Genomic DNA, 24,020 nt, shown 5'->3' with positions numbered 1-24,020 from the left:
TCGTGAGAATTATTTTATTATGTTTTATTTTTATTATTTTATTATTTCCATTCTACGTGACTTTACCGAAAGAACTCAGAAGATGAATCCCTGCAGTCACGAAAGCTTTAAAACCCATAGATATCCATAGAGACCCATAGAATAAACTACGTCGTTTACCAGGTAAGGACCACTGAGCTCTGTAGCTCTTCTTACAGCTAGCGACCTGGCCATCACTCGTTGATGGCTCAACCAAGTGCCTTGTCGCCACGTGGAACGTTATAGCAGCAGCAGCAGCCACATACTCAGTACTGAGGCCAGTCTGCAGGCAGTGAGAGTACTGCAGTGAGAGTACTGCAGGGTGAGTTCTTTGCAGACCGAGTGAGCTTATCTGGCGCGGGGAACTCTCGACGCAGTTGGGGAGAGGAGATAACGCGGCGGTGGGCAGCGCGGGCAGCAGATAAGGAAGGCCAGCCCGGAGTGGGGATGGTAACGATGGTGATGGTGGCAACGGTGGTGATGGTAACGATGGTGATGGTGGTAACGGTGGTGATGGCGGTGGTGTTGTTGCTCGTGGTGGTTGGTGGTGGTTGGTGGTGGTCGGTGGCGATGGTGATTCGTTTTTGGTGGTGATGGTGGTGGTGTTGTTGTTGCGAGTGGTGGTTGGTGGTGATGGTGGTGAGATGGGGTTGGTAGCGACGGTGATTGGTTTTTGGTGGTGATGGTGGTGATGTTGTTGCTAGTGATGGTTGGTGGTGGTGGTGGGGGTGAGATGGGGTTGGTAGCGACGGTGATTCGTTTTTGGTGGTGATGGTGGTGGTGATGTTGTTGCTAGTGGTGGTTGGTGGTGGTGGTGGTGATGGTGGTGAGATGGGGTTGGTATCGATAGCGATTAGTTTTGGTGATGGTGGTGATGTTGTTGCTAGTGGTGGTTGGTGGTGGTGGTGAGATGGGGTTGGTATCGATGGCGATTGGTTTTGGTGATGGTGGTCATGTTGTTGCTAGTGGTGGTTGGTGGTGGTGGTGGGGGTGAGATGGGGTTGGTAGCGACGGTGATTCGTTTTTGGTGGTGATGGTGGTGATGTTGTTGCGAGTGGTGGTTGGTGGTGGTGGTGGACGATGTTGGTGATGGGGTTGGTAGCGACGGCGATTCGTGTGTTGGTGATGGTGGTGTTAGAAGCCAGCGTTCTCCATTGCAAGGCCCAGCGGGCCACGGCGGGCCTCTGATGGCCTTTAGTGCGGCCCATGACATGCGAACCCCGACACTACACCCAGAGTCAAAACACCCCACACCCCACCCATCATCATCATCACCGTGTTGCTGTCAAACCTCACAATGGTTTAAAATGGTGTGGCAACAGTCCTCGGCACTGATGATGTCTTAATTATCGGCGAAAGTGGGATGATGTCCCCACGCCACACCTCTGAAACACATGAAGAACGCTGATCAAGAAAGAGGAGAACCTCTGATAACGTCTCCACCGTGTTCACGTGGTAATGAACCGGCAGAATTTTTATTTTTATTTTTACCAGGAGCAGGTCTGCCATGGACGCGAACGGCGGAATTTTATACACACGAGGGGCAAGCGGCGCAATGCCCCCCCCCCCCAAAACAAACACCTCTTGGCAAAATCCTCTGGCAATCTGGTTCAGCGGCTCGACGCCGTTGCATCGGAACACTGTTTTTGTTCAGGACCGGGGGAATCCGATGAGCTGTGAAGCCCTTTATTTTGTTTATTCACAGATGTCCGGTAGGGTTAGGGTCAGCAAGCTACAACAACAAACAATACAACAACAACAACAAACAATACAACAACAACAGACAATACAACAACAACAAACAATACAACAACAACAAACAATACAACAACAACAAACAATACAACAACAACAAACAATACAACAACAACAAACAATACAACAACAACAATACAACAACAAACAATACAACAACAAACAATACAACAACAAACAATACAACAACAACAAACAATACAACAACAACAACAAACAATACAACAACAACAAACAATACAACAACAACACAAACAATACAACAACAACAACAATACAACAACAACAAACAATACAACAACAACAATACAACAACAAACAATACAACAACAACAAACAATACAACAACAACAAACAATACAACAACAAACAATACAACAACAAACAATACAACAACAACAACAACAATACAACAACAAACAATACAACAACAACAATGCAACAACAAACAATACAACAACAACAAACAATACAACAACAACAACAACAATACAACAACAACAAACAATACAACAACAAACAATACAACAACAAACAATACAACAACAAACAATACAACAACAAACAATACAACAACAACAAACAATACAACAACAAACAATACAACAACAAACAATACAACAACAAACAATACAACAACAATAAACAATACAACAACAACAAACAATACAACAAACAATACAACAACAACAACAAACAATACAACAACAACAAACAATACAACAATGAAGGAGCACAGACTGAGCTTGTTCATTCCACGGCCCATTGTTTGGGTTGCGTGGCCACAACTTTATTTACAACTATTTCAACTATCTTCTTGGTTCTTGGTTCTTTCGGTAAAGTCACGTAGAAGGAAAACAGGCCTCGCGAGAAGACAGGCCCGTTATCCACCTGAAGACGGCTGCTTGCGTTGTGGCCGAAACGTCGTGAGAATTATTTTATTATGTTTTATTTTTTATTATTTTATTATTTTCCTTCTACGTGACTTTACCGAAAGAACCAAGAAGATGAATCCCTGCAGTCACGAAAGCTTTAAATCGAAATATTTCAACAATGTTTTACTTGACCAGGTAAGGGGCCCACTGAGCTATGGAGCTCTTTTGCAGAAGCGACATCGCTGTCGCAAATGTTTGCTCCACGAAGTTGGATTATCACCATCATCGTGTCGGAACTGATAACAGCAGACACATACTCGAAACGCGTGGTGGTGATGTTGATTCTAAATGTGGGGGGGGCGGATAGGGGGTAAAACCGGAGGACCCGGAGAAAAATCCACGGGGAGAGAGAGACACGCAAACTCCAAATATACAGCAGCAGGCGTCAGGGTCGGGATCGAACCCACGACCTCCTGTATACCAGGCGAGGTAGTTAACATCTCGCTATCGTACATTCTTTAATGTGTGTCTGTATCTCAATGGGTCTGCGTATTTCTCTGAGTCTCTGTGTACTTCCATTTGTCTCTACAATGTGCGTACGTATCCCTATGGTGTATACGATGCATACATAGAGATGCAGATACTCTATGTATGACCATGTCTTCTACTTCTGCTTGCGAATGGCAGCTGCGTTATGTTCAGCGGCTAGAATTCTCCTGCTGCCGTCCACAACGAGAGGGCTTTCGGAGTTCCTCCCGTTAGTTCTGCATATGGTCCATAGCACAACCATGAATGTCCTTGGTATTATTAGCTCGCGCGCGCCTGGTGATGTTTGTTTGATTTTGTGTTCTGTGCTCGCAGGAAGCTGCCAGTTTTTTTTGTTTCGGGAGGCGGGGGGGGGCGGTGGGAGTTTTATCGCCCGCGTTCTTACGCGAATTCGTTTCCTGAGTTTCGAGAGCGTTGCTCAGAAACGCATTCAAATCCCCGCCGCAAAAAAAATAAAAACCTCACCACACCCGATTTACTCACTACGTGGTTGCCTCCCCCCCCCTTATACATTGCCTCGGGAGGGGGGGGGGGCGTGTGGGGGCTCAGACGCCGGAATTCTCCGTTACTCTGACGGGGCTGGCAGGGGCTACAAGTTGGGTTGAGATGACCGTTCGTGAGTAGGGTCGGGACGGGTGAATTCGCGCTTAAAGGTTATTATTATCTTTTTTTATCTCACAACTATCGAATTATCTTAATTCTAGACTTGAAGCTTTCGTGACTGCAAGGATTCATACTCTTAGGTTTTTTCGGTAAAGTCACGTAGGTAAAAAATAAAAATGAAAATTTTATAATAAAAAAATATTAATATTTTTTATTATAAAAAAATAAAATAAAAAAATATTGTTTACCTACGTGACTTTACCGAAAAAAACTAAGATTTTGTATCGAATCATCGACACGACAAAAATGCCCAAGATATTCGTCACGTATATAATAGGCGACGTTTCGGGCTGCGGCCCCTTTCTGGATTTTGCCGCACCAACATCGTTTGTTATTGGCCGTGTTGAGTCGCTAACTGTGCTATCAACACAGCAGCAGCAGCAACATCACCAGATCGTTTTGCTTAATCACAATTAGACAGAGTGTGAGTGGAAATATGCATCGGTGCCAACATCCATCTTCATCACGAATATCCTCATCACCACCACCATCAATCACAAATATCCTCATCATCATCATCAGTCACTAATATCCACACCACCATCATCATCAGTCACGAATATCCTCACCACCACCATCACCATCTATCACTAATATCTTCACCACCACCGCCGTCATCGTCATGGCTAATATGCCCGTTGGTGCTAACAGCACTTGCCCCAACGTCCTGTTCAAGGCTATATGCGGGGTGGGGGGGTCCTTTGTCTTTGTGTGTGCGTGAGTGAGTTTTGTTGAAGTTGGAAACTCGTAAAAGCTGCCGACCTCGCCTCCTTCCTGCCCCCCCCACCGCCACTCACCCCCCATGAGAGTAGTGGGGCTGGGGGAAATCAGTGGCGTGGCTATTGAGTGTGCAGGCGGTGCAACTGCACGGGGTCCAACGCGCGCGAAGGGAGGGGGCAAAGCGCCAGGCTACGACGATGGTGGGGGGAGGGGGGGCGCGAGGGTGGGGGGGGAGGCATCGTGAGCATCGCACCAAGGCAAACTTCGCTACTCAGTCACTCGAATCGCCCATGGATGTGATTCCAAAAGGTCACGACCGCGCAAGACACCACAAGTCAGGAGGGGCATGTAACGGAAGAGACCTTCAGTGGCGGATCCATGGTGGGGGGGGGGGCGGTGGGGGTGGGGGGCACCTCCCCCCGCTATTTCCCCGACGCTGAAATCCCAAAATTTTTTTTGTGAAAATAAACTGGCATTGAAAAACAAAATCCAGACGTTTCACGACCGCCCCTGATCTCACAACACCCTCCACACTTTCGGAAGTTTTCGAGATCCGCCTCTGGTAGCTTTTGGAAGGCGACTTGACTGGTTCTTGTTTCGATTTAAAGCTTTCGTGACTGCAGGGATTCATCTTCTTAGTTCTTTCGGTAAAGTCACGTAGAAGGGAAGTAATAAAATAATAAAAATAAAACATAATAAAATTATTCTCACGACGGCTGCTTGCGTTGTGGCCGAAACGTCGTGAGAATAATTTTATTATGTTTTATTTTTATTATTTTATTACTTCCCTTCTACGTGACTTTACCGAAAGAACCAAGAAGATGGTTCTTGTTGTTGTTGTTGTTGGCCAGGGGCGCGATTGTTTGCGCCCCCGTGACTTCACCGCGCCTCGGATTAGCACGGTTGGCTAAGGTACGGTGCGAAAGAAGTTCAACGTTACATACCGTACCCTGTGGCGGCGTCGCTCACTCGCTCACCAAACGACTCAATCACCCACTCGTTCATCAACCAACTCGCTCACCCACTCGCTCACCAACTCACTCACCCACCCACTCGCTCACCAAATGACTCAATCACTCGCCCACTCGCTCACCAAACCACTCACTCACCCACTCGTTCACCAAACCACTCGCTCACCCACTCGTTCACCAAACCACTCGCTCACCCACTCGCTCACCAACTCACTCACCCACCCACTCGCTCACCAAACGACTCAATCACTCGCCCACTCGCTCACCAAACCACTCACTCACCTACTCGTTCATCAACCAACTCACTCACCCACTCGCTCACCAACCAACTCGCTCACCCACTCGCTCACCAATCAACTCACTCACCCACTCGCTCACCAACTCACTCACCCACCCACTCGCTCACCAAACGACTCAATCACTCGCCCACTCGCTCACCAAACGACTCACTCACCTACTCGTTCATCAACCAACTCACTCACCCACTCGCTCACCAACCAACTCGCTCACCAACCAACTCACTCACCCACCCACTCGCTCACCAACCAACTCACTCACCCACTCGCTCACCAACCAACTCACTCACTCACCCACTTGTTCACCAACTCACTCACCCACCCACTCGCTCACCAACCAACTCACTCACCCACTCGCTCATTCACTCACCCGCTCGCTCACCAAACCACTCACTCACCCACTCGCTCACCAACCAACTCACCCACTTACCCACTCGCTCACCAATCAACTCACTCACCCACTCGCTCACCAACCAACTCACTCACCCACTCGTTCACCAACTCACTCACCCACCCACTCGCTCACCAACCAACTCACTCACCCACTCGCTCATTCACTCACCCGCTCACTCACCAAACCACTCACTCACTCACTCACCCACTCGCTCACCAACCAACTCACCCACTTACCCACTCGCTCACCAATCAACTCACTCCCCCACTCGCTCACCAACCAACTCACTCACCCACTCGCTCACCAACCAACTCACTCACCCACTCGTTCACCAACTCACTCACCCACCCACTCGCTCACCAACCAATTCACTCACCCACTCGCTCATTCACTCACCCGCTCGCTCACCAAACCACTCACTCACCCACTCGCTCACCAACCAACTCACCCACTTACCCACTCGCTCACCAATCAACTCACTCACCCACTCGCCCACCAACCAACTCATTCACCCACTCGCTCGCCAATCAACTTATTCACCCACTCACTCACCAACCAACTCATTCACTCATTCACCCACCCACTCACTCACTAACCAACGTATTAATCCACTCATTTATTTTCCAAGTAACTCACCCACCCACTCACCGGCTCACTTACCAACCAACTCGCTCATTAACCCACAGACTCACTGACCCACTCGCCAAGAAACTCATCCGTTCACTCATTCACGTACCAAGTCACTGAGTAACTCACTCACCCACTCAACCACTAGAGTTGTGGGTCCTCTACGTTGAACTTATTTCGCAACGTTAATCGACAGTCGTGCTAATCGGAGGCGCGAGTTGCCACCTGTCCAGAAATTTGCATCGGGTTTATGTACCGAGATGTGGTACCGGCATCGCTGCGTCGAACTTTATCGCCATTTACTGCACGGTCTCGATAACAGACCTCACGCCGGCTGAGAAATGTAAAACTGCTTCCTTTTGTAATTCACCACTGAGCGATATAGATATTTGTCAGAAAACGACAGCTCAACGAAGTGGCTCGTCGTCGTGTGAAAATTTACAGCAGCCGGACCCTCGAAACGCGTGACGTTGATTCTCAAATGTGGAGGGAAATCCCGGAGGACCCGGAGAAAAATTCACGCGATCACGGGCAGAGAGACAGAGAGACACAGAGAGACACGCAAATTCTCAAATATACAGCAGCAGGCGTCAGGGTCAGGCTCGAACCCACGACCTCCTGTATACCAGGCGAGGTAGTTAACATCCCCTAGCCACTATGATGATGATGAGAGAGATACGCAAACTCCCAAATATACAGCAGCAGGCGTCAGGGTCGGGCTCGAACCCACGACCTCCTGCATACCAGGCGAGGTAGTTAACATCTCCTAGCCACCGTGATGATGATGAGAGAGAGACGCAAACTCCTAAATATACAGCAGGCGTCAGGGTCGGGCTCGAACCCACGACCTCCTGTATACCAGGTGAGGTAGTTAACATCTCCTCGCCACCATGATGATGATGAGAGAGAGACGCAAACTCCCAAATATACAGCAGCAGGCGTCAGGGTCGGGCTTGAACCCACGACCTCTTCCAGACCAGGCGAGGTCGTTCACATCTCCTAGCCACAAATCCGCGTGGTGTCCGTTCGGTCCGTAGGGGGGGGAAAGGTGGCCAGAGCCGAGATGGTGAGGCGTGACGGCACTGTTGATGGACACGATGTCACGTGCAGGGATGTTGATGGGAGCTGTAAGAGGGGAAGAGCGGGTGTGATGATGCTGATGGTGGGAGGGGATGGGTGGAGGGGGGGGTGATGTGGAGGGGGGGGCAGAGGGGGAAGGTCGTGGGGGATGTGTGGTGTTTACACGCAGAGGGGTGGCTCTCACACAGGAAGGATGCAGTGGGGATGTGTGGAACATGCAGGGATATACGAAGACAAAGATCCCCTGTGTAGCTTAACAGACTTGTTGGGGCAAGTGCTGTTAGCGAGCAGCACCTGTGAAGGCCGGCACGGCACACGAGAGGATTGGTGACCAGCACCACGCCAGGCCGCCTTTGTCTCCCTAATGGCGATGCTTACACACCGCCCCAAGTACTCACTTGATGCGGAGTCGACCTAGGGGAGGCCCAGAACAGGTTCAAATATTAACACACACACGTGTGTGTGTTTTGAGCAGGTATACTCAGCCTTAAAGAGCACCTGGTGCGGTGTGCAAATATAAGAACTGGAGAGACAAAGGCGGCCGGGCGTGGTGCTGGCCACCCACCTCCTCGTGTACCGTTCCGGAATTCATAGGTGCTCGCTAGCAGCACTTGCCCCACCAGCCGGTTAAGGCTATAGGGGGGATCTTTGTCTTTTTTTTTACCATTGGCGCAGTGGTCAGCGGACTGCCCTGCAAACCCAACGACCCGAGTTCGATTCCCACATCCACCATCAGTTTCAAATATCTGAAACAGTCATCAGATTTCGCTCGGTGCGTGCGGTGTGCAGTGAAAACAAGACAACAACAAAAATCGACCATCAGCACTGGGGAGACAAAGGCGGCCGGGCACGAACCTGCCCACAGCCGGCGTCTTTCACGTGCGCTGCCCAACAGCACTTGCCCAAAAAGCCCGCGTCGGCTACACGGGGGATCTTTATCTCTGCCCTCTGTGAGATTAAGACAAATGCCCCCCCACCCACCCACCCACCACCCCAGCTAAACTCCTCAGTAACTCCTTTGTGTGATTTTAGCTCGGGAGAAGTTTCACCTCTAAGTCTCCGTGTGAGCGTGACCCTGAATTCCCCCCGTCCCGATGACCCCCCCCCCCACCGAGCCGATAGAAGCAGATCCTGGTTACTTTTGAGAGCTCGGAATGTGCCAGGGCTGCCCAGCGGTGGCTCTCAGAGGGCTCGCGCGTGATGGCCTTGTCAGAGATGCTGAGCCAGAACCAACGAGGTTTTCTGCGTTTCGAATCCGGCTTCTCAGACCTCGGGTGCCAAAGCCGAGCGCGAACTGGGCTCCCACGTGCGGCGATTTGATAAGTCCGGTCAGCAACAACAACAGCAGCAACAACAACAAAAATCCATCGCGTTAAATTTGTACTCCTAGTTTTTTCGGTAAAGTCACGTAGGTAAAAAAATGAAATAAAAATTAAAAAAATAAAAATAAAATTCACAATTTTTTTACCTACGTGACTTTACCGAAAAAACTAAGAGCATGAATCCTTGCAGTCACGAAAGCTTCAAATCCAGCGTTAAGTTTGGTTCGACGCCGGATCCGGACCAAACAAAAGATGACGGCTCTGAGATTGAAACATCGGCGTCAAACGTCGTTCCCCAGACGGAGCTCTCCTCTCGTACGGCGGAGCGGATGGGCAAGTGCTGCCCCCTGCCGTGTGTGTGTGTGTGGTCTGGTGGTGTGGACCAGAGCGTCACTTGAAGAAGAAGAAAACGAAGAAAATGGATCTCAGAGGTAGTTTTGCGGTATCCGCTTCCGCGGGCCGTCCTCGAACACGAAGGGTCGCGCCGCTGTGCGAGAGATCCGAGACGTCTGGCCGGCGTGGAAATGTAGGCCAAGTACAGCTGCTGTCCCCCTTTAAACCAGAGGCCTCTTCCACAAGCAGTTGCAGGACTGCGCCATTACTTAGTTTGGCTAAATCCCCAGCTCTAGAGAGTTACTGCAGGGATGAGCCAGTTCATTTCGATGTAAAGCTTTCGTGACTGCAGGGATTCATCTTCTTGGTTCTTTCGGTAAAGTCACGTAGAATGGAAATAATAAAATAATAAAAATAAAACATAATAAAATAATTCTCACGACGTTTCGGCCACAATGTAAGCAGCCGTCCTCAGGTGGAGAGCAGGTCTGTCGAGTAGACAGAGTCTGAAGGACTCTGTCTAATCGACAGACCTGGCCGAAACGTCGTGAGAATTATTTTATTATGTTTAATTTGTATTATTTTATTATTTCCATTTTACGTGACTTTTCCGAAAGAACCAAGAAGATAAGCCACTTCGTTTAGCTGTCATGTGTGGCCAGGTCGCTTCTGAAAAAAAGAAGCTTATATCTCAGTGGGCCTTACCTCGTAAGATGAAAAAAAAATCAACCAGTTGAATTGTATTTGTACATTTTTGTTTCAAGATATTTATTGACCTTTCCTATTAGATTCGCACTCCCATCGTGCTTTTGCATTATTGTTGTACCGTTCTTACGTCGTGCCCATACTGGAGATAGAATGAAGATTGATTGACATGCGACTAACACCTCTGTAGCGCGGGGCTCGTGATGAGACGCACCACCACCCAGTGTGGCTAAGGGGCGATTGGAAGCGTCGCAAGAAGTAGAAGCCGTTCTCTGTAGAGGACGACTGAAATTCGGTTTCGGTTTCGCCGCCGAAAGTTGGCAAATGGCCTCTTTCGGCATAGTTTTGGTTTTGGCCGAAAGTCAATTTTTTACTTTCGGTCTGGTTTCGGTTTCGGCCGAAACCAGAAATTCAGTTTCGGTTGGGCTCTAGTTCTCTGTTGTGTCTTCTCGTCTGTGGTTGTGTCTTGTTGATGTTGCGTCTTATACCTACACTAGCATAAGTACCCGGCGTTGCCCGGATGAAAAATATATTTCTTAATAACCTTACATATATACACAGATGGGCTGCTACCCCTGCCCCCCCCAGCCACGATCTCCTCGGCCGCTGTGCAGTAATATGTACAGCCTATAGTGTGGTGGGGTGTCGAGGCCTAGTACCGTGCAGAGCCTCCGGCCTCGCCTAAATTGCCCACCCGGCTGAGGCTGGGTACGGGTGCCGTCCCCCCCCCCCCCCCCCCCGCGCTACAATAATACTGTCTAATCGCTATAATTTTATTATCTACCGACCCTATAATAGTAATTGCACACATTGGGGTGGGGGGGAGTGAAGAGGACGTGAAACTTTGATGAATTTACCTCAGAGTCGCGTGGTGGGTGTCGAGGCCTAGTACCGTGCAGAGCCTCCGGCCTCGCCTAAATTGCCCACCCGGCTGAGGCTGGGTACGGGTGCCGTTCCCCCCCCCCGCTCTAATAATACTGTGTAATCGCTATAATTTTATTATCTACCGACCCTATAATAGTAATTGCACACATTGGGGTGTGGGGGGAGTGAAGAGGACGTGAAACTTTGATGAATTTACCTCAGAGTCGCGTGTTAATGCGTGCGCATATTTTTAACGTGAATTAAAAATGGCGTCCACCCCGCAGCAAATGCGTCGCTACCCGTTGCCAGGGGCAACCGCCGTGGAAAACCAAACGGACCAATCGTGTCTCGCAAATCCCTCACGTTTCGTCCAATGAAACTGCGTATGGTCTGGCGACACACAGACAGACAGACACACACACAGACACACACACAGACAGACAGACCGACAGACAGACAGATTTGCGATTTTATATATATAGATGACTTTACCGAAAAAACCAATGAGTATGGATTCCTGCAGTCACGAAAGCTTCAAATCAAGATTCTTGTCTGTGGTTGTGTTCCATTGTTCGCTGCTGTGTCTTTTTGTGCGTGTTGGTGTGTCCTGTTCTTGTTGTGTGTTATTGTTCGTTGTGTATCACTGTTGTGTTGTATTATTTGTTGGTGTGTGTTGTTGTTGTTGTTGTTGCAGTCTTATTGTTTGTTGTTGAGTCTCGTTCTTTGACGTTAAATCTCATTGTTTGACGTTGTTGTTGTTGTTCAGGTGATACAGTCTTCCAGATGGCCGAGGTTCACCGGCAGATTCAGATCCAGATGGAGGAAGCGGTGAGTGCTACGCTTCTGCACGCGGCTTTCAGCCCGTAGTCCAGCACCGCTGTGGAGGCAGCAGCGGGAGAGGGGCTTGGTGGATCACCGCACAGACGCTGCGGAAACTCCCTGGCTCGCCTGGAGAAGGCGGCAACAGCAAAGTGCGGACTGACATAGTCTCCCCCATTTCGTGCGGGAGATCGAGCGTTTCCCCCTCGCACGCGTGGGGGCTACAGTTTACTCCCACTCGTTTGAGCACCCATTGGTTGGCCGCTAACACCTTCGTATAGAGAGGATCGCGGAGCTTGGGCAATTGTTGACAGCGCCCGCACACCGTCCGGCTGCCTTCCAGCTTGTCGGTGGTTCCTCGCCGATGTTGAGATGCTATTTGCGTGAAAGATTACGGCCGTATGGAACTAGACGTCGTTTATTATTTTATTTATTTTCATCACCAAGTTCACGAGTTATCGCAACCAAAGTCGTCGTCAATGTCATCATCAACAGCAGAAGCATGAACATCAATATCATCGACAGCAGAATCATAAACGTCATCGACGGCAGTTGTGATCATCATCGTCGTCGTCATCATAAACAGTATCAGCCGAGTGACTTGTTGAATCGCGATGAACATGATGCAACAAAGAATCCATTTGTGAACTCAACTGCGATCAGGAATTATTTAAAGTCGTCAAATCACTACGCTGGGGAGAGGGCCAAGTCACCAGAAGCATCATCACCATGACCTCATCATGACCACATTGTTACCTCATCATGACCAAATCGTGACCTCATCATGACCACATTGTGACCTCATCATGACCAAATCGTGACCTCATCATGACCACATTGTGACCTCATCATGACCAAATCGTGACCTCATCATGACCTCATCATGACCACATAATGACCACATTGTGACCTCATCATGACCACATCATGACCACATCATGACCTCATCATGACCACATCATGACCTCATCATGACCACATAATGACCACATTGTGACCTCATCATGACCACATCATGACCACATTGTGACCTCATCAGGACCACAATGACCTCATCATGACCACAGCGTGACGAAATCATGACCTCATCATGACCACATCATGACCACATCATGACCTCATCATGACCACATAATGACCACATTGTGACCTCATCATGACCACATAATGACCACATCATGACCTCATCATGACCACATAATGACCACATTGTGACCTCATCATGACCACATCATGACCACATCATGACCTCATCATGACCACATAATGACCACATCATGACCTCATCATGACCACATCATGACCACATTGTGACCTCATCAGGACCACAATGACCTCATCATGACCACATCATGACCACATTGTGACCTCATCAGGACCACAATGACCTCATCATGACCACAGCGTGACGAAATCATGACCTCATCATGACCACATAATGACCTCATCATGACCTCATCATGACCACATAATGACCACATTGTGACCTCATCATGACCACATCATGACCACATTGTGACCTCATCATGACCACATAATGACCACATCATGACCTCATCATGACCACATCATGACCACATCATGACCTCATCATGACCACATAATGACCACATTGTGACCTCATCATGACCAAATCGTGACCTCATCATGACCACATTGTGACCTCATAACCAAATCATGACCTCATCATGACCACATCATGACCTCATCATGACCACATGACCTCATCATGACCACATCATGACCACATTGTGACCTCATCAGGACCACAATGACCTCATCATGACCACAGCGTGACGAAATCATGACCTCATCATGACCACATAATGACCTCATCATGACCTCATCATGACCACATAATGACCACATTGTGACCTCATCATGACCACATCATGACCACATTGTGACCTCATCATGACCACATCATGACCACATTGTGACCTCATCATGACCACATAATGACCACATTGTGACCTCATCAGGACCACAATGACCTCATCATGACCACATAATGACCACATTGTGACCTCATCATGACCACATCATGACCACATTGTGACCTCATCATGACCACATGACCAAATCATGACCTCATCATGACCACATTGTGACCTCATCATGACCACATAATGACCTCATCATGACCTCATCATGACCACATCATGACCACATTGTGACCTCATCATGACCACATGACCAAATCATGACCTCATCATGACCACATTGTGACCTCATCAGGACCACAATGACCTCATCATGACCACAGCGTGACGAAATCATGACCTCATCATGACCACATCATGACCACATCATGACCTCATCATGACCACATCATGACCACATTGTGACCTCATCATGACCACATCATGACCACATTGTGACCTCATCATGACCACATAATGACCACATTGTGACCTCATCAGGACCACAATGACCTCATCATGACCACATAATGACCACATTGTGACCTCATCATGACCACATCATGACCACATTGTGACCTCATCATGACCACATGACCAAATCATGACCTCATCATGACCACATTGTGACCTCATCATGACCACATAATGACCTCATCATGACCTCATCATGACCACATCATGACCACATTGTGACCTCATCATGACCACATGACCAAATCATGACCTCATCATGACCACATTGTGACCTCATCATGACCACATAATGACCTCATCATGACCACATCATGACCTCATCATAACCACATCATGACCACATTGTGACCTCATCATGACCACAAAATGACCTCATCATGACCACAAAATGACCTCATCATGACCACATAATGACCTCATCATGACCACAAAATGACCTCATCATGACCACAAAATGACCTCATCATGACCACAACCAGATCGACATCACTACGATGACATCACAGCCGCATCATGCACACCACCCTCACCACCACCCTCACCACCACCCTCACCCCTACCTTCACCCAGGCCAGCTCACTCTGACTTCTCACCCTGACATCCCACCCACTTGCCCTGACCTCTCGCCAAACTTACCGTGACCTCTCACCTCTTGACCCCTTGCCCGTAATCAGATCAAATCTCTGCACATGGAGCTGCTGTCACAGCTGGAGCAGAAGTTGGATCAGGATGTCAAGTATGTGAGTGTAAGTAGATGCACGAGTGAGCACACGTGTGTGTGTGGGTTATAGTCGTGTGTGTGGGTTATCATGTGTGTGTGGGTTATAGTCGTGTGTGTGGGTTATCATGTGTGTGTGGGTTATAGTCGTGTGTGTGGGTTATCATGTGTGTGGGTTATCGCGTGTGTGTGGGTTATCGTGTGTGTGGGTTATCGTGTGTGTGTGTGGGTTATCATGTGTGTGTGTGGGTTATCATGTGTGTGTGTGGGTTATCATGTGTGTGTGTGGGTTATCATGTGTGTGTGGGTTATCATGTGTGTGTGTGGGTTATCATGTGTGTGTGTGGGTTATCATGTGTGTGTGGGTTATCGCGTGTGTGTGGGTTATCATGTGTATGTGTGGGTTATCATGTGTGTGTGGGTTATCATGTGTATGTGTGGGTTATCATGTGTGTGTGGGTTATCGTGTGTGTGGGTTATAGTTGTGTGTGTGGGTTATCGTGTGTATGTGTCGGTTATCGTGTGTGTGGGGGTTATTATGTGTGTGTGTGTGTGGGTTATCATGTGTGTGTGTGTGTGTGGGTTATCATGTGTGTGTGTGTGGGTTATCATGTGTGTGTGTGTGTGGGTTATCATGTGTGTGTGTGTGTGGGTTATCATGTGTGTGTGTGTGTGGGTTATCATGTGTGTGTGTGTGGGTTATCATGTGTGTGTGTGTGTGGGTTATCATGTGTGTGTGTGTGTGGGTTATCATGTGTGTGTGTGTGTGGGTTATCATGTGTGTGTGTGTGTGGGTTATCATGTGTGTGTGTGTGGGTTATCATGTGTGTGTGTGGGGGTTATCATGTGTGTGTGTGTGTGGGTTATCATGTGTGTGTGTGTGTGTGGGTTATCATGTGTGTGTGTGTGTGGGTTATCATGTGTGTGTGTGTGTGTGGGTTATCATGTGTGTGTGTGTGGGTTATCATGTGTGTGTGTGTGGGTTATCATGTGTATGTGTGTGGGTTATCAAGTGTGTGTGTGTGGGTTATCGTGTGTGTGGGTTATCATGTGTGTGTGTGGGTTATCATGTGTGTGTGTGGGTTATCATGTGTGTGTGGGTTATCATGTGTGTGTGTGTGTGGCTCGTTGCCTTCTCCCCGTGGCCGCGTGCAGCTGACGCTCAAGCGGTTCCAGGTGGAGCACCGCGCGCACTCCGACGGCGTGGAGAAGGTGCGGGCCGAGCTGAAGCGCGTGAGTAAGAAGAGCAGCAAGAACCCGGGGAAGTACCGCGAGCGGGAGTCAAAGGTAGGGGGAGACACCCAGCCCCAGCCCGTGATTAAAGAAAAACCGAATCGAACCCCTAACCCCCCCCCTACCCGCCGAATCTGATGGCTTAAACCTAAAGCCGTGAATCTCAAACGCTAACTCTGGCCCTGGTCTGAACACACACATTCACACGAACCCCAACACTAAACCCCTTTCATAACCCTAACCCCAACTCTAAACACTAACCCTGACCACAACAAAAACATCAACACTAACCCTGACCACAAAACTAACCCTGACCACAACACTAACCTCAACACTAACCCCAACACTAAGCCCCATTCCTAACCCCAACTCTAACCCTAACTCTAGATTTGAAGCTTTCGTGACTGCAAGGATTCATATTCTTAGGTTTTTTCGGTAAAGTCACGTAGGTAAAACATTAAATCATTGACTCACTTGATGCAGCAAATCTGGCTGTGACGGTCCCACCTGATGACGGAGACTTGTGTTGCCTCCGAAACGTCGTGGTTTTTATTTTATTTTACTTTTATTAATTTTAATGTTTTACCTACGTGACTTTACCGAAAAAACCTAAGAATAAGAATATCTAACCCTAACCCCAGCGCTCATCACAAATCTAACCCCAACCCCAACGTGAATCACAACACTGTTTCCAACACACTGAACCATTTCCTAAACCCAACACGAAACCCAACCCTAACCCAAGTCTGTCCAAGGCTACGTGCGGGGGGGGGGGCGAATATTTTGTCTGCGTGTGTTGCACCCAAAGGGGCCGCCCATAAATGACGTCACGCACCTAGGGGAGGGGGGGGGGTCAGACATTTGTGACGATGTGTGACGAGGGGGGGGGGGGGTTTGAGAAATGTGACGTCACATCAAAATGCGCAACTTTAAATAAATATAGACAACACGTTCCACTTAATTAAATAAACTTTTAATAAATGTTTTCTCCTACAACATCAGAGTGCAGCGCCGCATTAAATACGCACTACAATGACAACAGTTTAAAGCGATTTGAAGCATGCTTATTTTTTTTGGGAGGGGGAAAGGGGGGGGGGGCAGAGCTTTGTGACGTCATATTTGAGAGTAGTGGGGGGGGGTCTGACTTTTTGTGACGCCGTGTGACGAGTGGGGGAAAGGGGGGGGGGGTGGTCAAAAATCGTCAAAAATCGTCCAAAATCGCGTGACGTCATTTATGGACGGCCCCACAGGTGCTGAGCCACATGCAGATGCGCCACGCGGAGCTGCAGCAGTTTGTGAGCGACGGCTACCGCAGCGCGCTGGTGGAGGAGCGCCGTCGCTACTGCTTCCTCGTGGACCGCCAGTGCGCCGTCACGCAGGTGTTCGCACAGTATCACGGCAAGGTACGGCCGCTCGCAACAACAACAGCCACAACAACTATATTATATTCTTAGGTTTTTTTTTTCGGTAAAGTCACGTAGGTAAAAAAAAATTAATAAAAGTAAAATTTAAATAAATATTTTTTTTTAAAAAGCGGAATAATCGCAACTCGTAAACACCAATAGTTGTCGTGGCAAGCGGTGGCGCGAGAGCAGCTACCACACCAACAACCGCAACGGCAACAACAACAACAACAGCAACCACAACACTCGCAAACGCAATAATCGTGCTAAGATGGCACGAACAACTACCACACCAACAACGGCAACAACAACAGCAACCACAACAACACTCGCAAACTCACTAAGCGTGGCAAGGTGGCACGAACAACTACCACACCAACAACCACAACCGCAACAGCAACCGCAACAACAACACTCGCAAACGCAATAATCGTGGCAAGATGGCACGAACAACTACCACACCAACAACCGCAACAACAACAACAACCACAACACTCACAAACTCAATAATCGTGGCAAGGTGGCACGAACAACTACCACACCAACAACGGCAACAACAACCACAACACTCACAAACTCACAATAAGCATGGCGACAACACCAGCTGCTCCACCCGCAGCGAAATGCATCCTCCTCCCCCCCCCACCTCTTCTTTCTCCCCCACCTCCTCCTGCAGTCCAAGGAGCTGATGACCCACAAGATGGCCTCGTGGCAGACCTGCTGCCTGAGCGCCTCCACGCTGCCCCCCCGCGTCTCCGTGCTCATGCAGAAGCTGGAGGGCCCTCCGGCCGACGCCCCCGGGGAGACGGACGACCCCCACGTGGCCACCTCCTCGTCCTCCTCGTCCGTGACGAGTCCGGGCGGTGGCGGTGGGGGGGCCCCCCCGCCGGGGCCACCGCCCCCGTTCATCTCGGCCCCCGTGCCCATCGAGGCGGCGCTGCCCGTCCCGCCGGAGCTGGCGCCCTTCGTCACCGGCGCGCGGGTAAACGGGGGGCAGGGGGGTCGTTAATTGGGCGCCACGGCGGCTAGGAGATGTTAACTATCTCGCCTGGTGTACGGGAGGTCGTGGGTTCGATCCCGACCCTGATGCCTGCTGTATATTTGGAGTTTGCGTGTCTCTCTCTCATTATCATCACGGTGACTAGGAGATGTTAACTACCACGCCTGGTCTACAGGAGGTCGTGGGCTTGATCCCGACCCTGACACCTTCTGTATATTTGGAGTTTGCGTGTCTCTCTCTCTCAATATCATCACGGTGGCTAGGAGATGTTAACTACCTCGCCTGATATACAGGAGGTCGTGGGTTCGATCCCGACCCTGACGCCTGCTGTATATTTCCAGTTTGCGTGTCTCTATCTCTCTCTCTCTCTCCGTGGTCACGTGGATTTTTCTCCGGTTTTTCCCTCCACATTTAGAATCAACGTCACGCGTTTAAGGTATTTGGCTACTTCTATAAATGTCCACGTGATGAGCAATTTAGTTGAGGCATCATTTGTGACCAGATCTCTTCTGAAAAACTTCTCTATAGCTCATTGAGCCTTATCTGGTTAAATAAAAAATATAGTTAAATAGTTAGTGAATTGGTCATCACAATCCTAGCGTTGTTGGTGTTGTGAGGAGTGGAAGTGTGAACGCACTGCGCGAGGAGGTAGGTGGCCACCACCACGCCCGGCCGCCTTTGTCTCTCCAGTGGCGACGTTTACACATTGCACCAGGTCCTCATTTGTGAGTCGACCTAGGGGAGGCCCAGGACCGATTCAAATCAACGTCGCCGGTGTTGGCCGTGAGCGGGAATTGAACTCGGGTTCCTGGCTTTTGTAACCCAGCGTGCTAACCATTGCGCTTCCGCTCCCCATACAATTGTCGTTATATTCACAACCACCACGACCACCATCACTGCAATCGCTACCTCTTACATAACCCGCTGCTACCACCAGCGGCAAAGACAGCATCACGCCCGGCCACCTTTATCTCCTCAGTACTGACGTTTACACGTCATCAACATCATCATTTTCTATTCATTACCATCGTCCTCATCGCTGCCACTCCCCCAGCTGCTCTCTCCAGCCGTAAAAGGTGCTCGCTCACGCCCGTTTCCTCACTCGCTAACAACAACAACCGCCATTCGCCACTAAGTGGCGGTGACGTCACCACGACGCCTGTGCCAGGCCATGTGCACCTTGAGGCCACGTGAAGTGTCGAACGCCCGCTGGCAGGAGGTCACGGGGCAGACCCAGGTGCCAGGGGTCGACTGACTGAGATGACCGAGATGACTGGCTGATGCACCACCTTTGCCCCCTACTGTACCAACTTTCTGTGCTTTAGCCATCCGGCGCTCCGCTCGTTGTTGTGAGCGTCGCTCCTCCGCCCTCCATTGTTGTTGGAGGGCGACTGCCTCCAACTGCCCAGTAGCGTCCTTCACGAGCCTCCTCCACAGAGGCCGATCTTGACACCGCTGGTACCAGTCATCGGCAAGTCCACTCAGCTCCACATCCTCCTGTGCCACGTCACTCCATCTCTTCTCTAGCCCGTGCCGCGCCCATTTAGCCCCCTCGATCCACCCGCTCGCTCACTAACACCCGCTCGCTAACGCCCGCTCCCTCTCGCCACGCTCGCTCTTCCTTTCCTTACGTCCCTACCCAGAGGCCCGAGCCGCGGCCAGCGATGCGCCGCGAGCTCCCGGCCGTGCCCAACGGCGGCATCCCGGCGGCCGTGGCGGCGCACGCCAGGGGGGGCTCCTTCGGGGGCGGCTCCCTCGGGGGGGGCTCCAGCAGCGGCTCCGCCGGCTCCGTCGAGGAGGAGGTGGGGGCCCCGAGCAGGGGCCGGGCCGGGACCGGGGACCGGCGGGCACCTCCGAGGGCGACGGCCAATCAGGGGGGGCCACAGCAGCAGCAGCAGCAGCAGGGGCCCGACCTGCAGTACCGCACGCTGCCCGCCAAGCGCACGCCCATCGGCAGCACCGGCGGCGGCACCGGCGGCGTCGGCAAAGCAGGCGAGAACGGGCAACGTGCCTCTCCTCCGTCGCCCATTCTGTCCCTCGTCTCCGTCGCTCATTCCCTCGCCCTTCTCTGTTGCGTGTGATTCCCTCCGACCGGGTGCTCTGTGCGGTGTGCGGGGGGTCGGTGGACCGCGCAGGGAGCGCCGTGGCGGCCGGCGGGTCGCAGCTGGCGCGGTCCAGCTCGGCGTCGGCGGGCCTGGACTCGGTGGGGGGCGGTGGCGGCGGCGGCGGTGGCGGGTCGTCCGGTGCCGTGGGGACGCAGGTGGAGGCGCTGTTCCAGCACGTGGCCGGCGCGCAGGAGGGCACGCTGCTGAACTTCGACGTGGGCGACATGATCACGATGCTGGCGCCGCAGCCGCAAGACGGCTGGCAGTACGGGGAGAACGCGCACACGGGCAGGTGGGGGCCGCCGCCGTCGGCGAGTCCGTCGTCGTGGTCATCGTCATCGCCAAATGTCCGAGTCGCATAATCAATTTCATTGTCGCTGTCGTCGCCGCCGTCGTCGTCGTGATCAACGTTTGTTGTCATCGTCGCCGTCGCCGTCGTGATCAACGATTATTGTCGTCGTAGTCGTCGTAGTCATCGTCATCATCATCGCCGTCAGCTCTGTTGTCGTCGTTCTCGCCGCCGTCGTCGTTGTCATAACCATAGTCGCTCCTGCTATCGTAATCATCATCATTGTCATTACCACCATCGTCATCTTTATCATCGTCATCCTTGCTGTCATCATCATCACCGTTGCTCACAGTCATCGTTGCTGAGAACTGTTGAGGGGACATCGTGGCCATCATCGTCGCCGCCATCACCATCGTTGTTCACCGAGCATCGGCTGTTGAGGCATCTGCACCCCGCCGCAAAGGAAAACTTTATCTGCGATCGTCCCATTGTCACGGTGCAGTGGATGGACTGGGCCCGGGTCGTAGAAACGTAGCGACGCACGCCTGTCCTCCGCCTTGTCCCCCCGCAGGCGCGGCTGGTTCCCCGTGACGTACACGCGCCCGCTGGATGCGGACGACGACACCCACTCCAGGTGAGAAGCCCTCGCTCCTCGCGGCTCCGGGGGGACCCCAGAGAATGACCGAGTGGGTGGCGGCAGCGTCTCGCGTTAAGCCGCCGGATTTTCTGGGAGGCTCAACGGGGACACCCCGGAGAGGCCGGGGGCAGCCCCTCCCTCAGCCACGCCCACTTTCACGTGACCACGCCCACTTTCACGTGGCCACGCCCACTTTCACGTGACCACGCCCACTTTCACGAGGTCACGCCCACTTTCACGTGGCCACGCCCACTCAACCGCTATCCTCGCCTGTTTACAAATGAGTGCAATGGCCAACCACGCTGCATTCGCCTCGTGTTCCCGTCACTTACTTTTGACGAGTGTGCCGTCGGGTGGCAGCAGTCTGCCCGAGCGGGCTCGCGCCACGGGGTGTGGGTGGAATTCATTATCCAACATCGACTCACGTTCGCGTGGCCAATCGTTGGAGCTTTTCTCGCGCGATATCTATCCCGCTAACGCAGCGGTTCTCCTTAACCTGGGGTGCACGCACGGGGTGCGAGATGCCCTTTACCACGCACGACTTGTGCTTTACGAGTGTAATGACATGATGACACCTGCTGGCTGGGAAAGGGAAGCACGGGTACGGGCACCGCTAAGACAACATCCAATCTGAAAGGGAGAGGTATCTGTGGCGAAGGTAACAGGTGGGGTTGGCCAAGATGCTCCGGGAACCTGCTGGAAGGTTCCACGAGAGGGCGTGGCCGGAGGCGGAGCCTAGCTGCGCCTGGGGAGATGTAAGCGGGGGCGGACCCGGGGCTCGGGGTCCGCGTGTGGATTCTCGGCTCCTGGCTGCGTCGCTGCTCGCCGTCATATCTCTCTGTCGTCCGGCTACGTGGAAGAACTCCTGCGGAGTTTCCATCACCATCCTCGCCACGCCGCCAGCCAGCGGAGTGGCCGCGTGATCGGCCGTGTGTGTGTAGCCAGACGAGACGTGAATATCTAAGCGTTGTACTCAGAGTGAGAAGGATAAGGTTGGCCTGTGCTGTGCCCAGTGTAAGAAATCAAATAAGAAGTACCCTCTACACGACGTGTCGCGGAAGTCGCTCATTACACGAGTAAAGTTTTACTTGATTTGCACTAAAGGTTAAAAACCATTGCCCTAACACTTCGATGTACTGCGACCCCCCCCCCCCGCCCCGCTTGTCCGCCGTACCTCCGCTTGTCCACCTTCAGCCACGGGGAGCCTGACACCCTGAGCAGCGCCGGCAGCTACCACGAGGGCGGGGAGCTTCCTCTGCCCCCCACCGATTACTTCGCCGCCTCGCCCTACGACCCGGAAACCCAGGTGAGAGAGAGGCAACGCCGTTCAGGGGGTCAACGTGAACGAGCGGAGGCAAAGACCCCCCTCCCAGTGTAGTCTGTGAAGGCCAACGCAGGGCACGGGTGGAGTGTTGTGGCCGTGAAAACAAAAAACACCCCCGGCCATCTTTGCCTCCCCAGTGCTGACGCTTTTACACATCACTCCGGGTATTGATTTTAAGGCTGAGTCGACCTGGGGGGAGGACCAGGATCGGTTCATATAATCGTCACTGGCGTTGGTGGCCGTGAGCGGGAATCGAACTCGGCTCGCCGGGTTCGTAGTGCAGCGTAGCGCTAACCGCTGCACTACCGCTCCTAAAACACTCCCCAAAGACAAAAACAAAGAGCCCCCGTGTAGCCTTAACATACTGTTGGGGCAAGTGCTGTTAGCGAGCACCTATGAAGGCCGGAACGGCACACGAGGGGGTGGGTGGCCAGCACCACGCCCGGCCGCCTTTGTACACATCGCACCGGTACTCATTTGAGGCTGAGTCGACCTAGGCGAGGGCCCAATACCGGTTCGGATAATCGTCACTGGGTGTTGGTCGTGAGCGGGAATCGAACTCGGGTTGCCGGCTTAGTAGCGCAGCGCGCTAACCGCTGCACTTCCGCTCCCCACACACACACACACTAAGATAAAGATCCCCCGTATAGCCTTAACAGACTGTTGCGGCAAGTGCTGTCAACAACAACAACCGCCATTCGCCAATAAGTGGCGGTGACGTCATCACGACGCTTGTGCCAGGCTATGTGCACCTAGAGGCCACGTGAAGTGTCGAACGCCCACTGGCAGGAGATCACGGGGCAGACCCAGCAGGTGCCACGGGTCGACTGACTGAGCTGACTGAGATGACTGGCTGATGCACCACCTGTACCCCTACCGTGTCACACACACAGACGCACATGTACCGCCCCTGACTCTCGCTGT

At 51.5% G+C, this 24,020-nt stretch overlaps 1 protein-coding gene across 1 annotated transcript in view; it reads left to right on the top strand.

Annotated features, from left to right (window-relative positions):
- LOC133346192 (brain-specific angiogenesis inhibitor 1-associated protein 2-like) overlaps nt 1-24,020 on the top strand; it is a 49,189-nt gene that overhangs the window by 20,551 nt on the left and 4,618 nt on the right. Inside the window, 9 exon segments of the mRNA XM_061557689.1 lie at nt 11,936-11,997; nt 15,062-15,133; nt 16,261-16,392; nt 17,589-17,741; nt 18,418-18,601; nt 18,604-18,723; nt 20,385-21,138; nt 21,707-21,769; nt 22,967-23,078. Of these exon segments, the coding sequence (XP_061413673.1) occupies nt 11,936-11,997; nt 15,062-15,133; nt 16,261-16,392; nt 17,589-17,741; nt 18,418-18,601; nt 18,604-18,723; nt 20,385-21,138; nt 21,707-21,769; nt 22,967-23,078 (1,652 nt within the window).

The sequence above is a fragment of the Lethenteron reissneri genome, chromosome 3 (assembly GCF_015708825.2).
Source record: "Lethenteron reissneri isolate LAM-NWPU_2019-01 chromosome 3, ASM1570882v1, whole genome shotgun sequence".
NCBI classification, from domain to species: Eukaryota; Metazoa; Chordata; class Hyperoartia; order Petromyzontiformes; family Petromyzontidae; genus Lethenteron; species Lethenteron reissneri.
Note: the sequence above shows the minus strand (reverse complement) of the source record. Positions and strands in the feature narration are given on the sequence as shown.